At 57.9% G+C, this 16,895-nt stretch overlaps 1 protein-coding gene across 17 annotated transcripts in view; it reads left to right on the top strand.

The window, feature by feature from the left end:
• LOC129051052 (uncharacterized) overlaps window positions 1-16,895 on the top strand; it is a 220,020-nt gene that overhangs the window by 188,377 nt on the left and 14,748 nt on the right. For 2 of the 17 annotated variants that reach the window (XR_010138153.1, XR_010138157.1), the window contains exon 1: window positions 4,164-4,367. The exons of 10 other annotated variants lie outside the window; for them this stretch is intronic. Coding sequence is in view for 2 of the 7 variants with exons in the window: in XM_063718492.1 (XP_063574562.1) it covers window positions 4,293-4,367 (75 nt within the window). In the remaining 5 variants the exon portion in view is untranslated. Of the gene's footprint in view, window positions 1-4,151; window positions 4,368-6,682; window positions 6,834-9,126; window positions 9,301-16,895 lie in introns of those variants that run through there. 5 more of the 17 variants (XR_010138159.1, XM_063718492.1, XR_010138160.1 and 2 more) reach the window with 5 other exon arrangements.

Here is a 16,895-nt window from a genome sequence, read left to right as displayed (position 1 = left end):
ACGGCTCTTCTCTGAGAAATGAAGCCACACCACCATACCGTGTAGAAGAAGCAGCCGGGAATGGGAGATGGCAACAATCCCTGTCACTGTCACTGGAACGCTGGCCTCTCTGGACAAGCCACCCTTTTGGAAGCCCTCCCCTTATGCCCGTGGTGGTGGCACGGCGCTGTATCCTGCCGGGGCTCTGGCCTCTGCTCTATCCTCCCTCTTGCTCTGCCTCACCTGTTTCTCAGGGGCCTGGATGCCTCTCGCTCTGGCCCAATGTCTTCAACAAAGATGACTTCCCAGTCCGTCAGGGACACACTTCCTGCAGATCCGTGTCATGATGGTATCTCTCTCCAAACGTCTTTCTGCTTCATTGGGCAGGTCTCATGACCCTGGATTTCTTGGCTTCCATACGTGTCTCAGACAGGGAAGCTTCCTTGTTCTCCATGTTTCCCCTCATGGGTGGGTGGACTGCCTAGAATGAGCGCTAGGCGACCGTGACTGGCCTTGTCTTCTAGGACAGGTGGTGTCGCATTTCCTCTGCACTTCCTGTCTCATTCTTGAGGGACATCCTCTCCTCTGCTCCTGGGTGGACTGACTCCCTTGATCTTGTGGCCCAAACGAATGTCAGGGAACCAGAGGGACTGGGCTGGGGCTGGGGCTGGGGCTGGGTCTGGGGCTGGGGCTGGGTCTGGGGCTGGGGCTGGGTCTGGGGCTGGGGCTGGGGCTGGGGCTGGGGCTGGGGCTGGGTGCAGGGGAAGTTGCGTCAGGGCTACCCGGGAGGAGGAGGGTTGGGGGCGGGGCGAATTCTGCAGAAGATTCTTTGCTCCTCTGATAGGCATTGGAAAACCTGGCTTGGGTCAGGCACAGGCCCCCCACCCACCGAGTCCCAGGTGTCCTTTGATTTCCCTTGGCATTGACCGAAAGGTCACTTGTTCCCCCCTTCCACTGGCACATGCCTGGACACCACCGTTTGTTTCGCCGTCTCCCGGTATGCCTCCGGTGACACACGTTCACACCATCTGCTGTGGGATACGCCAGTGCCACGCGTGGTCACATGGTCTCCACCTCGGATTCGCCCCTGTTCCTGCCTGCACGTGTCCTGTAAAGCGCGGTCGGCTTTCCGGAGCCCCAGGGCTTTTAGAAGCGGAGCAGGCCACTGCTCTTTCGAAGGAGGAGGGAGGCAGAGGGCTGATGGATCAGTGAAGTTTCAGCTGACGCTACGCCTTGAGACCTATGGGATCATTCTGCGCTGCAGCGAGGCCCTGCCTGCCTCACCAGATGTGGTGAGCCCAGCCTATCTCACTGGGAGGGGGCCAAAATCGGATCTGAACGGGAGTCCCCAGAACACAGCAGGCGTCCTGAAGCTCCCCTTCCCTCCGTGGAAGTCGGCTCAAGGAGATCCTGAGGGCGGGACTCCTGGGGGTTTGGCCCTGAGACAGGGCACCGGCGGCCCCATCTCCCACGGCGTCCCAAGCTGGACCCCGTATCCACACGCCGCCGCGGCTGCAGCAGGAGCCTCGCTGCAGCCGCGCAGCGGGGGCATTATTTAAAGGGGACGCAGCCTGACTGCCAGGAGCGGAGCGCGAGTCGGTCCAGCCAATGCGCATGCGCGAGGCGCGAGCGGCTTCTGCCGTCACAGTGCTTCCCACGGTTGTCTTAGAAACCCGTCCCTGAGGCTTGGCAGAGCAGGAGTCCTCCGTGGCAGTGCTTGGGTGGCGGGGCTCTGAGGCTCCGGTCTGACCTCTCCACGGGGTTGACGGGAACGTCTCCGGATGCCAGGAGTCGCAAAGGGCCGACCAGGATGAGGAAACCCAAGGCGGAGTCCGGGGGAAGCAGCACGGCAACCCAGCCTCAGGCCTGCCCGGACGCTGTTGGGGTGAGTCTCCCCAAAAGTCGTGCCGACGTCATCTCGAGGACAGGTCGGCCTGCGTGCCCCTGGGCTCTTCTCTCACCCCAGGGTCGTTCTCGTCGAGAGCAGAACCCCGCAGCCTCAGGGGTTGCCTGGGGGGGGTGTGTTTCCATGCCTCTGCTGTATGACTCTGTTTCTGTGTGTGTGTGTGTGCGTGTATGTGTGCGCGCGTGTGTGCGTGTCTCCCATCCTCTCTTCTCTCTCTGTCTCTCAGTCTCTGTGTCTTTCTTTCCCTCTCTCTGTCGGTTAGTGTGTGCGTGCCCCTCTGCGTGTGTGTCTTTGGCTGAATGTGCCCTGTGCAGCACAAGGCGATTTCTGGCATGTCGGCCTGTCTTTGCTGAGCCTCTTTCTGCGTCTCTGCCTGGGTCATGAGGCCGGCTGTCAATCGTTTTCGCCGCCGCGGATCCGCTTTGGGTGTGTGAAGGCCTGGCCCACGTGAGGAGATGCATCGGTCCCGGAGCAATTGAAATCTCATCCCCATCATGAGCTGCCTCTTTTCTAAGATCAACATGACCGCACAGCAACCAAGGAAAAGAGCCCCACAGGAGCTCTTTGTCCCGCAGTAGGGAAGCAGGACCACATCAGAGAAGATGGTTGTACCTTTTCACGGCTCTTCTCTGAGAAATGAAGCCACACCACCATACCGTGTAGAAGAAGCAGCCGGGAATGGGAGATGGCAACAATCCCTGTCACTGTCACTGGAACGCTGGCCTCTCTGGACAAGCCACCCTTTTGGAAGCCCTCCCCTTATGCCCGTGGTGGTGGCACGGCGCTGTATCCTGCCGGGGCTCTGGCCTCTGCTCTATCCTCCCTCTTGCTCTGCCTCACCTGTTTCTCAGGGGCCTGGATGCCTCTCGCTCTGGCCCAATGTCTTCAACAAAGATGACTTCCCAGTCCGTCAGGGACACACTTCCTGCAGATCCGTGTCATGATGGTATCTCTCTCCAAACGTCTTTCTGCTTCATTGGGCAGGTCTCATGACCCTGGATTTCTTGGCTTCCATACGTGTCTCAGACAGGGAAGCTTCCTTGTTCTCCATGTTTCCCCTCATGGGTGGGTGGACTGCCTAGAATGAGCGCTAGGCGACCGTGACTGGCCTTGTCTTCTAGGACAGGTGGTGTCGCATTTCCTCTGCACTTCCTGTCTCATTCTTGAGGGACATCCTCTCCTCTGCTCCTGGGTGGACTGACTCCCTTGATCTTGTGGCCCAAACGAATGTCAGGGAACCAGAGGGACTGGGCTGGGGCTGGGGCTGGGGCTGGGTCTGGGGCTGGGGCTGGGTCTGGGGCTGGGGCTGGGTCTGGGGCTGGGGCTGGGGCTGGGGCTGGGGCTGGGGCTGGGTGCAGGGGAAGTTGCGTCAGGGCTACCCGGGAGGAGGAGGGTTGGGGGCGGGGCGAATTCTGCAGAAGATTCTTTGCTCCTCTGATAGGCATTGGAAAACCTGGCTTGGGTCAGGCACAGGCCCCCCACCCACCGAGTCCCAGGTGTCCTTTGATTTCCCTTGGCATTGACCGAAAGGTCACTTGTTCCCCCCTTCCACTGGCACATGCCTGGACACCACCGTTTGTTTCGCCGTCTCCCGGTATGCCTCCGGTGACACACGTTCACACCATCTGCTGTGGGATACGCCAGTGCCACGCGTGGTCACATGGTCTCCACCTCGGATTCGCCCCTGTTCCTGCCTGCACGTGTCCTGTAAAGCGCGGTCGGCTTTCCGGAGCCCCAGGGCTTTTAGAAGCGGAGCAGGCCACTGCTCTTTCGAAGGAGGAGGGAGGCAGAGGGCTGATGGATCAGTGAAGTTTCAGCTGACGCTACGCCTTGAGACCTATGGGATCATTCTGCGCTGCAGCGAGGCCCTGCCTGCCTCACCAGATGTGGTGAGCCCATCCTATCTCACTGGGAGGGGGCCAAAATCGGATCTGAACGGGAGTCCCCAGAACACAGCAGGCGTCCTGAAGCTCCCCTTCCCTCCGTGGAAGTCGGCTCAAGGAGATCCTGAGGGCGGGACTCCTGGGGGTTTGGCCCTGAGACAGGGCACCGGCGGCCCCATCTCCCACGGCGTCCCAAGCTGGACCCCGTATCCACACGCCGCCGCGGCTGCAGCAGGAGCCTCGCTGCAGCCGCGCAGCGGGGGCATTATTTAAAGGGGACGCAGCCTGACTGCCAGGAGCGGAGCGCGAGTCGGTCCAGCCAATGCGCATGCGCGAGGCGCGAGCGGCTTCTGCCGTCACAGTGCTTCCCACGGTTGTCTTAGAAACCCGTCCCTGAGGCTTGGCAGAGCAGGAGCCCTCCGTGGCAGTGCTTGGGTGGCGGGGCTCTGAGGCTCCGGTCTGACCTCTCCACGGGGTCGACGGGAACGTCTCCGGATGCCAGGAGTCGCAAAGGGCCGACCAGGATGAGGAAACCCCAGGCGGAGTCCGGGGGAAGCAGCACGGCATCCCAGCCTCAGGCCTGCCCGGACGCTGTTGGGGTGAGTCTCCCCAAAAGTCGTGCCGCCGTCATCTCGAGGACAGGTCGGCCTGCGTGCCCCTGGGCTCTTCTCTCACCCCAGGGTCGTTCTCGTCGAGAGCAGAACCCCGCAGCCTCAGGGGTTGCCTGGGGGGGTGTGTTTCCATGCCTCTGCTGTATGACTCTGTTTCTGTGTGTGTGTGTGTGCGTGTATGTGTGCGCGCGTGTGTGTGTGTCTCCCATCCTCTCTTCTCTCTCTGTCTCTCAGTCTCTGTGTCTTTCTTTCCCTCTCTCTGTCGGTTAGTGTGTGCGTGCCCCTCTGCGTGTGTGTCTTTGGCTGAATGTGCCCTGTGCAGCACAAGGCGATTTCTGGCATGTCGGCCTGTCTTTGCTGAGCCTCTCTCTGCGTCTCTGCCTGGGTCATGAGGCCGGCTGTCAATCGTTTTCGCCGCTGCGGATCCGCTTTGGGTGTGTGAAGGCCTGGCCCACGTGAGGAGATGCATCGGTCCCGGAGCAATTGAAATCTCATCCCCATCATGAGCTGCCTCTTTTCTAAGATCAACATGACCACACAGCAACCAAGGAAAAGAGCCCCACAGGAGCTCTTTGTCCCGCAGTAGGGAAGCAGGACCACATCAGAGAAGATGGTTGTACCTTTTCACGGCTCTTCTCTGAGAAATGAAGCCACACCACCATACCGTGTAGAAGAAGCAGCCGGGAATGGGAGATGGCAACAATCCCTGTCACTGTCACTGGAACGCTGGCCTCTCTGGACAAGCCACCCTTTTGGAAGCCCTCCCCTTATGCCCGTGGTGGTGGCACGGCGCTGTATCCTGCCGGGGCTCTGGCCTCTGCTCTATCCTCCCTCTTGCTCTGCCTCACCTGTTTCTCAGGGGCCTGGATGCCTCTCGCTCTGGCCCAATGTCTTCAACAAAGATGACTTCCCAGTCCGTCAGGGACACACTTCCTGCAGATCCGTGTCATGATGGTATCTCTCTCCAAACGTCTTTCTGCTTCATTGGGCAGGTCTCATGACCCTGGATTTCTTGGCTTCCATACGTGTCTCAGACAGGGAAGCTTCCTTGTTCTCCATGTTTCCCCTCATGGGTGGGTGGATTGCCTAGAATGAGCGCTAGGCGACCGTGACTGGCCTTGTCTTCTAGGACAGGTGGTGTCGCATTTCCTCTGCACTTCCTGTCTCATTCTGGAGGGACATCCTCTCCTCTGCTCCTGGGTGGACTGACTCCCTTGATCTTGTGGCCCAAACGAATGTCAGGGAACCAGAGGGACTGGGCTGGGGCTGGGGCTGGGGCTGATTCTCTGTCTGGGGCTGGGGCTGGGGCTGGGGCTGGGGCTGGGTGCAGGGGAAGTTGCGTCAGGGCTACCAGGGAGGAGGAGGGTTGGGGGCGGGGCGAATTCTGCAGAAGATTCTTTGCTCCTCTGATAGGCATTGGAAAACCTGGCTTGGGTCAGGCACAGGCCCCCCACCCACCGAGTCCCAGGTGTCCTTTGATTTCCCTTGGCATTGACCGAAAGGTCACTTGTTCCCCCCTTCCACTGGCACATGCCTGGACACCACCGTTTGTTTCGCCGTCTCCCGGTATGCCTCCGGTGACACACGTTCACACCATCTGCTGTGGGATACGCCAGTGCCACGCGTGGTCACATGGTCTCCACCTCGGATTCGCCCCTGTTCCTGCCTGCACGTGTCCTGTAAAGCGCGGTCGGCTTTCCGGAGCCCCAGGGCTTTTAGAAGCGGAGCAGGCCACTGCTCTTTCGAAGGAGGAGGGAGGCAGAGGGCTGATGGATCAGTGAAGTTTCAGCTGACGCTACGCCTTGAGACCTATGGGATCATTCTGCGCTGCAGCGAGGCCCTGCCTGCCTCACCAGATGTGGTGAGCCCATCCTATCTCACTGGGAGGGGGCCAAAATCGGATCTGAACGGGAGTCCCCAGAACACAGCAGGCGTCCTGAAGCTCCCCTTCCCTCCGTGGAAGTCGGCTCAAGGAGATCCTGAGGGCGGGACTCCTGGGGGTTTGGCCCTGAGACAGGGCACCGGCGGCCCCATCTCCCACGGCGTCCCAAGCTGGACCCCGTATCCACACGCTGCCGCGGCTGCAGCAGGAGCCTCGCTGCAGCCGCGCAGCGGGGGCATTATTTAAAGGGGACGCAGCCTGACTGCCAGGAGCGGAGCGCGAGTCGGTCCAGCCAATGCGCATGCGCGAGGCGCGAGCGGCTTCTGCCGTCACAGTGCTTCCCACGGTTGTCTTAGAAACCCGTCCCTGAGGCTTGGCAGAGCAGGAGTCCTCCGTGGCAGTGCTTGGGTGGCGGGGCTCTGAGGCTCTGGTCTGACCTCTCCACGGGGTCGACGGGAACGTCTCCGGATGCCAGGAGTCGCAAAGGGCCGACCAGGATGAGGAAACCCCAGGCGGAGTCCGGGGGAAGCAGCACGGCAACCCAGCCTCAGGCCTGCCCGGACGCTGTTGGGGTGAGTCTCCCCAAAAGTCGTGCCGCCGTCATCTCGAGGACAGGTCGGCCTGCGTGCCCCTGGGCTCTTCTCTCACCCCAGGGTCGTTCTCGTCGAGAGCAGAACCCCGCAGCCTCAGGGGTTGCCTGGGGGGGGTGTGTTTCCATGCCTCTGCTGTATGACTCTGTTTCTGTGTGTGTGTGTGTGCGTGTATGTGTGCGCGCGTGTGTGCGTGTCTCCCATCCTCTCTTCTCTCTCTGTCTCTCAGTCTCTGTGTCTTTCTTTCCCTCTCTCTGTCGGTTAGTGTGTGCGTGCCCCTCTGCGTGTGTGTCTTTGGCTGAATGTGCCCTGTGCAGCACAAGGCGATTTCTGGCATGTCGGCCTGTCTTTGCTGAGCCTCTTTCTGCGTCTCTGCCTGGGTCATGAGGCCGGCTGTCAATCGTTTTCGCCGCCGCGGATCCGCTTTGGGTGTGTGAAGGCCTGGCCCACGTGAGGAGATGCATCGGTCCCGGAGCAATTGAAATCTCATCCCCATCATGAGCTGCCTCTTTTCTAAGATCAACATGACCACACAGCAACCAAGGAAAAGAGCCCCACAGGAGCTCTTTGTCCCGCAGTAGGGAAGCAGGACCACATCAGAGAAGATGGTTGTACCTTTTCACGGCTCTTCTCTGAGAAATGAAGCCACACCACCATACCGTGTAGAAGAAGCAGCCGGGAATGGGAGATGGCAACAATCCCTGTCACTGTCACTGGAACGCTGGCCTCTCTGGACAAGCCACCCTTTTGGAAGCCCTCCCCTTATGCCCGTGGTGGTGGCACGGCGCTGTATCCTGCCGGGGCTCTGGCCTCTGCTCTATCCTCCCTCTTGCTCTGCCTCACCTGTTTCTCAGGGGCCTGGATGCCTCTCGCTCTGGCCCAATGTCTTCAACAAAGATGACTTCCCAGTCCGTCAGGGACACACTTCCTGCAGATCCGTGTCATGATGGTATCTCTCTCCAAACGTCTTTCTGCTTCATTGGGCAGGTCTCATGACCCTGGATTTCTTGGCTTCCATACGTGTCTCAGACAGGGAAGCTTCCTTGTTCTCCATGTTTCCCCTCATGGGTGGGTGGATTGCCTAGAATGAGCGCTAGGCGACCGTGACTGGCCTTGTCTTCTAGGACAGGTGGTGTCGCATTTCCTCTGCACTTCCTGTCTCATTCTGGAGGGACATCCTCTCCTCTGCTCCTGGGTGGACTGACTCCCTTGATCTTGTGGCCCAAACGAATGTCAGGGAACCAGAGGGACTGGGCTGGGGCTGGGGCTGGGGCTGATTCTCTGTCTGGGGCTGGGGCTGGGGCTGGGGCTGGGGCTGGGTGCAGGGGAAGTTGCGTCAGGGCTACCAGGGAGGAGGAGGGTTGGGGGCGGGTCGAATTCTGCAGAAGATTCTTTGCTCCTCTGATAGGCATTGGAAAACCTGGCTTGGGTCAGGCACAGGCCCCCCACCCACCGAGTCCCAGGTGTTCTTTGATTTCCCTTGGCATTGACCGAAAGGTCACTTCTTCCCCCCTTCCACTGGCACATGCCTGGACACCACCGTTTGTTTCGCCGTCTCCCGGTATGCCTCTGGTGACACACGTTCACACCATCTGCTGTGGGATACGCCAGTGCCACGCGTGGTCACATGGTCTCCACCTCGGATTCGCCCCTGTTCCTGCCTGCACGTGTCCTGTAAAGCGGGGTCGGCTTTCCGGAGCCCCAGGGCTTTTAGAAGCGGAGCAGGCCACTGCTCTTTCGAAGGAGGAGGGAGGCAGAGGGCTGATGGATCAGTGAAGTTTCAGCTGACGCTACGCCTTGAGACCTATGGGATCATTCTGCGCTGCAGCGAGGCCCTGCCTGCCTCACCAGATGTGGTGAGCCCATCCTATCTCACTGGGAGGGGGCCAAAATCGGATCTGAACGGGAGTCCCCAGAACACAGCAGGCGTCCTGAAGCTCCCCTTCCCTCCGTGGAAGTCGGCTCAAGGAGATCCTGAGGGCGGGACTCCTGGGGGTTTGGCCCTGAGACAGGGCACCGGCGGCCCCATCTCCCACGGCGTCCCAAGCTGGACCCCGTATCCACACGCCGCCGCGGCTGCAGCAGGAGCCTCGCTACAGCCGCGCAGCGGGGGCATTATTTAAAGGGGACGCAGCCTGACTGCCAGGAGCAGAGCGCGAGTCGGTCCAGCCAATGCGCATGCGCGAGGCGCGAGCGGCTTCTGCCGTCACAGTGCTTCCCACGGTTGTCTTAGAAACCCGTCCCTGAGGCTTGGCAGAGCAGGAGTCCTCCGTGGCAGTGCTTGGGTGGCGGGGCTCTGAGGCTCCGGTCTGACCTCTCCACGGAGTCGACGGGAACGTCTCCGGATGCCAGGAGTCGCAAAGGGCCGACCAGGATGAGGAAACCCCAGGCGGAGTCCGGGGGAAGCAGCACGGCATCCCAGCCTCAGGCCTGCCCGGACGCTGTTGGGGTGAGTCTCCCCAAAAGTCGTGCCGCCGTCATCTCGAGGACAGGTCGGCCTGCGTGCCCCTGGGCTCTTCTCTCACCCCAGGGTCGTTCTCGTCGAGAGCAGAACCCCGCAGCCTCAGGGGTTGCCTGGGGGGGTGTGTTTCCATGCCTCTGCTGTATGACTCTGTTTCTGTGTGTGTGTGTGTGTGCGTGTATGTGTGCGCGTGTGTGTGTGTGTCTCCCATCCTCTCTTCTCTCTCTGTCTCTCAGTCTCTGTGTCTTTCTTTCCCTCTCTCTGTCGGTTAGTGTGTGCGTGCCCCTCTGCGTGTGTGTCTTTGGCTGAATGTGCCCTGTGCAGCACAAGGCGATTTCTGGCATGTCGGCCTGTCTTTGCTGAGCCTCTTTCTGCGTCTCTGCCTGGGTCATGAGGCCGGCTGTCAATCGTTTTCGCCGCCGCGGATCCGCTTTGGGTGTGTGAAGGCCTGGCCCACGTGAGGAGATGCATCGGTCCCGGAGCAATTGAAATCTCATCCCCATCATGAGCTGCCTCTTTTCTAAGATCAACATGACCACACAGCAACCAAGGAAAAGAGCCCCACAGGAGCTCTTTGTCCCGCAGTAGGGAAGCAGGACCACATCAGAGAAGATGGTTGTACCTTTTCACGGCTCTTCTCTGAGAAATGAAGCCACACCACCATACCGTGTAGAAGAAGCAGCCGGGAATGGGAGATGGCAACAATCCCTGTCACTGTCACTGGAACGCTGGCCTCTCTGGACAAGCCACCCTTTTGGAAGCCCTCCCCTTATGCCCGTGGTGGTGGCACGGCGCTGTATCCTGCCGGGGCTCTGGCCTCTGCTCTATCCTCCCTCTTGCTCTGCCTCACCTGTTTCTCAGGGGCCTGGATGCCTCTCGCTCTGGCCCAATGTCTTCAACAAAGATGACTTCCCAGTCCGTCAGGGACACACTTCCTGCAGATCCGTGTCATGATGGTATCTCTCTCCAAACGTCTTTCTGCTTCATTGGGCAGGTCTCATGACCCTGGATTTCTTGGCTTCCATACGTGTCTCAGACAGGGAAGCTTCCTTGTTCTCCATGTTTCCCCTCATGGGTGGGTGGACTGCCTAGAATGAGCGCTAGGCGACCGTGACTGGCCTTGTCTTCTAGGACAGGTGGTGTCGCATTTCCTCTGCACTTCCTGTCTCATTCTGGAGGGACATCCTCTCCTCTGCTCCTGGGTGGACTGACTCCCTTGATCTTGTGGCCCAAACGAATGTCAGGGAACCAGAGGGACTGGGCTGGGGCTGGGGCTGGGTCTGGGTCTGTGTCTGGGGCTGGGGCTGGGGCTGGGGCTGGGGCTGGGTGCAGGGGAAGTTGCGTCAGGGCTACCAGGGAGGAGGAGGGTTGGGGGCGGGGCGAATTCTGCAGAAGATTCTTTGCTCCTCTGATAGGCATTGGAAAACCTGGCTTGGGTCAGGCACAGGCCCCCCACCCACCGAGTCCCAGGTGTCCTTTGATTTCCCTTGGCATTGACCGAAAGGTCACTTCTTCCCCCCTTCCACTGGCACATGCCTGGACACCACCGTTTGTTTCGCCGTCTCCCGGTATGCCTCCGGTGACACACGTTCACACCATCTGCTGTGGGATACGCCAGTGCCACGCGTGGTCACATGGTCTCCACCTCGGATTCGCCCCTGTTCCTGCCTGCACGTGTCCTGTAAAGCGCGGTCGGCTTTCCGGAGCCCCAGGGCTTTTAGAAGCGGAGCAGGCCACTGCTCTTTCGAAGGAGGAGGGAGGCAGAGGGCTGATGGATCAGTGAAGTTTCAGCTGACGCTACGCCTTGAGACCTATGGGATCATTCTGCGCTGCAGCGAGGCCCTGCCTGCCTCACCAGATGTGGTGAGCCCAGCCTATCTCACTGGGAGGGGGCCAAAATCGGATCTGAACGGGAGTCCCCAGAACACAGCAGGCGTCCTGAAGCTCCCCTTCCCTCCGTGGAAGTCGGCTCAAGGAGATCCTGAGGGCGGGACTCCTGGGGGTTTGGCCCTGAGACAGGGCACCGGCGGCCCCATCTCCCACGGCGTCCCAAGCTGGACCCCGTATCCACACGCCGCCGCGGCTGCAGCAGGAGCCTCGCTGCAGCCGCGCAGCGGGGGCATTATTTAAAGGGGACGCAGCCTGACTGCCAGGAGCAGAGCGAGAGTCGGTCCAGCCAATGCGCATGCGCGAGGCGCGAGCGGCTTCTGCCGTCACAGTGCTTCCCACGGTTGTCTTAGAAACCCGTCCCTGAGGCTTGGCAGAGCAGGAGTCCTCCGTGGCAGTGCTTGGGTGGCGGGGCTCTGAGGCTCCGGTCTGACCTCTCCATGGGGTTGACGGGAACGTCTCCGGATGCCAGGAGTCGCAAAGGGCCGACCAGGATGAGGAAACCCCAGGCGGAGTCCGGGGGAAGCAGCACGGCAACCCAGCCTCAGGCCTGCCCGGACGCTGTTGGGGTGAGTCTCCCCAAAAGTCGTGCCGCCGTCATCTCGAGGACAGGTCGGCCTGCGTGCCCCTGGGCTCTTCTCTCACCCCAGGGTCGTTCTCGTCGAGAGCAGAACCCCGCAGCCTCAGGGGTTGCCTGGGGGGGGTGTGTTGCCATGCCTCTGCTGTATGACTCTGTTTCTGTGTGTGTGTGTGTGCGTGTATGTGTGCGCGCGTGTGTGCGTGTCTCCCATCCTCTCTTCTCTCTCTGTCTCTCAGTCTCTGTGTCTTTCTTTCCCTCTCTCTGTCGGTTAGTGTGTGCGTGCCCCTCTGCGTGTGTGTCTTTGGCTGAATGTGCCCTGTGCAGCACAAGGCGATTTCTGGCATGTCGGCCTGTCTTTGCTGAGCCTCTTTCTGCGTCTCTGCCTGGGTCATGAGGCCGGCTGTCAATCGTTTTCGCCGCCGCGGATCCGCTTTGGGTGTGTGAAGGCCTGGCCCACGTGAGGAGATGCATCGGTCCCGGAGCAATTGAAATCTCATCCCCATCATGAGCTGCCTCTTTTCTAAGATCAACATGACCACACAGCAACCAAGGAAAAGAGCCCCACAGGAGCTCTTTGTCCCGCAGTAGGGAAGCAGGACCACATCAGTGAAGATGGTTGTACCTTTTCACGGCTCTTCTCTGAGAAATGAAGCCACACCACCATACCGTGTAGAAGAAGCAGCCGGGAATGGGAGATGGCAACCATCCCTGTCACTGTCACTGGAACGCTGGCCTCTCTGGACAAGCCACCCTTTTGGAAGCCCTCCCCTTATGCCCGTGGTGGTGGCACGGCGCTGTATCCTGCCGGGGCTCTGGCCTCTGCTCTATCCTCCCTCTTGCTCTGCCTCACCTGTTTCTCAGGGGCCTGGATGCCTCTCGCTCTGGCCAAATGTCTTCAACAAAGATGACTTCCCAGTCCGTCAGGGACACACTTCCTGCAGATCCGTGTCATGATGGTATCTCTCTCCAAACGTCTTTCTGCTTCATTGGGCAGGTCTCATGACCCTGGATTTCTTGGCTTCCATACGTGTCTCAGACAGGGAAGCTTCCTTGTTCTCCATGTTTCCCCTGATGGGTGGGTGGATTGCCTAGAATGAGCGCTAGGCGACCGTGACTGGCCTTGTCTTCTAGGACAGGTGGTGTCGCATTTCCTCTGCACTTCCTGTCTCATTCTTGAGGGACATCCTCTCCTCTGCTCCTGGGTGGACTGACTCCCTTGATCTTGTGGCCCAAACGAGGGAACCAGAGGGACTGGGCTGGGGCTGGGGCTGGGTCTGTGTCTGTGTCTGGGGCTGGGGCTGGGGCTGGGGCTGGGGCTGGGTGCAGGGGAAGTTGCGTCAGGGCTACCAGGGAGGAGGAGTGTTGGGGGCGGGGCGAATTCTGCAGAAGATTCTTTGCTCCTCTGATAGGCATTGGAAAACCTGGCTTGGGTCAGGCACAGGCCCCCCACCCACCGAGTCCCAGGTGTTCTTTGATTTCCCTTGGCATTGACCGAAAGGTCACTTGTTCCCCCCTTCCACTGGCACATGCCTGGACACCACCGTTTGTTTCGCCGTCTCCCGGTATGCCTCCGGTGACACACGTTCACACCATCTGCTGTGGGATACGCCAGTGCCACGCGTGGTCACATGGTCTCCACCTCGGATTCGCCCCTGTTCCTGCCTGCACGTGTCCTGTAAAGCGCGGTCGGCTTTCCGGAGCCCCAGGGCTTTTAGTAGCGGAGGAGGCCACTGCTCTTTCGAAGGAGGAGGGAGGCAGAGGGCTGATGGATCAGTGAAGTTTCAGCTGACGCTACGCCTTGAGACCTATGGGATCATTCTGCGCTGCAGCGAGGCCCTGCCTGCCTCACCAGATGTGGTGAGCCCATCCTATCTCACTGGGAGGGGGCCAAAATCGGATCTGAACGGGAGTCCCCAGAACACAGCAGGCGTCCTGAAGCTCCCCCTCCCTCGGTGGAAGTCGCCTTCAGGAGGTCCGGAGGACAGGACTCCTGGGGGTTTGGCCCTGGGACAGGACACTCGCGGCACCCTCTCCCAGGGTGCCCCAAACTGGACCCCGGATCCAGTCGCTGCGGAGGCTTCAACAGGAGCCCCTCTGCTACAGCACAGTTGCCATTGTTTAAAGGAGCAGCAGCCTGACTTCCAGCACCAGAGCTTTAGTCAGCCCAGCCAATGTGCCTCCACAAGGCTCTCCCCGCGTCTCTGCCTGGCTTGTGTGGCCGGTTGTCAGTCATTTTTCCGGCGGCTCCAGTTTAGGTTTGTGAAGGTCCGGATGAAGTGGGGAGCTACATCTCTCTAGTAAGAATTTAAATCATCTCCTCACCCTCAGAGGCCTCTTTTCTCGGATTAAGGCCTCCACCCCACAGTCAAGGATAAAAGCCTCACCGGAGAGGTCATTGTCTACCCGCAGGAGCAGTGCGGAGCGACCTGAAAGAAGGTGGTTCTCATTCGTCTCTCTCTTTCATTTTCTTGAGAAATCTAGCCACAGGGTAACTCAGGTTTTGAGAGGATGGGAACGGGACGTGGCAAGGATCTGTGAGTGCGCAGGCTGTGTTTCACATATCATTAAATATAGTCTAGTGAGGGTTCTGCAGATAGCTGGCGTTTAAGTTTGTTTTATTGAATCAAGGAAAAGAAAAAACGCTGAGAAAATAATGACACATCTTGCCTGCCAACCCATCTGACTGTTATAAATTTAATAGTAATTTTAATTTATCTTCAATTGTAAAGGTCCTTGGCAGTGATTCCTAATTTCCTAAGATAGCCTTGCTTCATATTGTATGATTAAGATGTCATGCATATCAGAGTATCTGGAAATTCTTCCCAACGTCCTTGACATAGGTGATTAATCACATTCCCAAAATAACATACCAAAACGAATAACAGAAAATCATTTTAAGTTGTGGTTGCTTCATGCACAAAACATTTCATGTGTGTCTGGCACTCTTCCGGGCACAGATTTCATCTTAACCTAAGTATTGAAATGCTTGTGCCCTTTGATTAATTTTTCTATGTAAATACTTTGATAATAAGCTACATTGAGGCCGGGTGCAGTGGCTCACACCTCTAATCCCAGTTCTTTGGGAGGCTGAGGCCAGTGGATCACAAATTCCGGAGATCAAGACCATCCTGGCCAACATGGTGAAACGCTGTCTCTTCAAATATACAAAGAATTAGCCAGGTGAGGCCAGGCTCTGGCCTATGCCTGTAATTCCACACTTTGGGAGGCTGAGGAGAGTATATCACCTAAGGTCAGGAGTTCGAGACCAGTCTGTCCAACATGGCAAAACCCTGTTTCTAATAAAAATACAAAAAATTAGCCGGGTGTGGTGGCAGGTGCCTGTAATCCCAGCTACTCGGGAGGCTGAGGCAGAAGAATCCCTTGAACCCAGGAGGCGGAGGTTGCATTGAGCTGAGATCATGCCATTGCACCATTGGGCCTGGGTGACAAGAGTGAAACTCTGTCAAAAAAAAAAAAAAAAACCTGGTCTATACTAAAAATACAAAAATTAGACCCTGAAGGTCACGTCCAAATGAGAAAGACATTGTTTGGCTCAAATAGTCTGACACTAAGGAATAGTGCAGACTGGACAAGTGAGGTGACTGACACCTGTAATCCCAGCACTTTGGGAGGCCGAGGCTGGTGGATTACCCAAGGTCAGGAGTTGGAGACCAGCCTGACCAACATCGTGAAACTCCATCTCTACTAAAAAAAAGTTCATGAAAATTAGCCGGCTATGGTGGTTCATGCCTGTAAATCCCAGCTACTCAGGAGGCTGAGGCAGGAGACTCGCTTGAACCCGGGTGGCAGAGGTTGTGGTGAATGGAGATCACACCACTGCACTCCAGCCTGGCAACAAGAGTGAAACTCTGTCTCAAGAAACAGAATAGTGCAGAGTAAGAGCAGATTTATGTATGTATGTATGTATGTATGTATGCATGTATGTATGTATTTTCAGAGAAGCAGGGAATCTGGAATTTTGGGTGAAATGTCTGTTTCCAGAAGCTGAAAATGCTCTCAAATGGAATATTCAGGCTAGCCTCTATCAAGCTTCTCCTTGTTCTATGTGTGAATAGCATGGGACAGAGGGAACAGTTTGAGCCAAGGCAGGATGGTGGGATGGGACAGATGGCCAGGGCTGCTGCACTGGGGGCCGTAGTGGAGAATTTGGCTGGAAATGCAGATGGGACCAGACCATGAAGAGTCTCAAACACAGACCTGAGGACTCTGACCTTTATCCTGGGGGCGTCAGGAAGCCATGTTATGTGAAGGAACAAGGCTGTTTCTCCCTCAGCACTAGTGCAAGGAAAGGCCAGGGAGGCCCTCAGTGGAAGCTTGCTGCTGGATTTGTTGATGTGCCTTTTCTCCTGCCTGCAGTAGGGTCAGAATGGCCTGGGGTACTGCACACTTCCTGCCAGGAATAGAAGGCCCCACAGCTATAGCACCCCTCTTCCCTTTAGTTCTTTGGAGGGATGAACACACTATTCAGCCTCTCTGAGCCTCAGTTTTCTCATCCATAAAATGAAGACAGTATAGCAACCTCGCAGGTCACAAGGATGTTTTGAAATTTGGTGAGCACAGCATAGCAGGTGTATTTTTGGGTCCTATTATTACATGTGAACCAAGTTGCCTTGTAGAAAAGGCACAGGCTCAGGGGACCTGTGTTTCAATCCCACTATGCCCCTGTAATGCCCACCTCTCAGGTATGATGGAAAGATTAAATTCACGGAGATGATGCCTGTGCAGCATCTGATACCCAGCAGATGCCTAAGAACCTAACCTACCACCCACCTGAGCAAGCACAAGCAGTCCTGCTCCTCCTGCAAGCACTGGGGATGCTGCCAACCACCCACCTTAGAACACTGCTCCTCCTCCCTCTCTGCAGGGGGCATTTTATAGGCCTCAGTCGCTGGGCTTGCTGTCCTCTCACCTGTCACTCAGCGCGGGGCTCAGAGCAGGCATTCTTCACCTTTGCAAGAAGCTTCTCTATGCATCCCTGTCCGCAGGCTTGCTGAGTGCATTCACCTATTGTATTCCTTATAATCAGGACAGAGTTGCTCCCCACTGTGTAGATGAGGAAATGGAGACCTAGAAAGGGAAGGAAAGACCAACACTT

Source organism: Pongo abelii, chromosome 19, assembly GCF_028885655.2.
Source record: "Pongo abelii isolate AG06213 chromosome 19, NHGRI_mPonAbe1-v2.0_pri, whole genome shotgun sequence".
Classification (NCBI taxonomy): domain Eukaryota; kingdom Metazoa; phylum Chordata; class Mammalia; order Primates; family Hominidae; genus Pongo; species Pongo abelii.
This window is presented reverse-complemented; position numbering and strand designations above follow the sequence as displayed.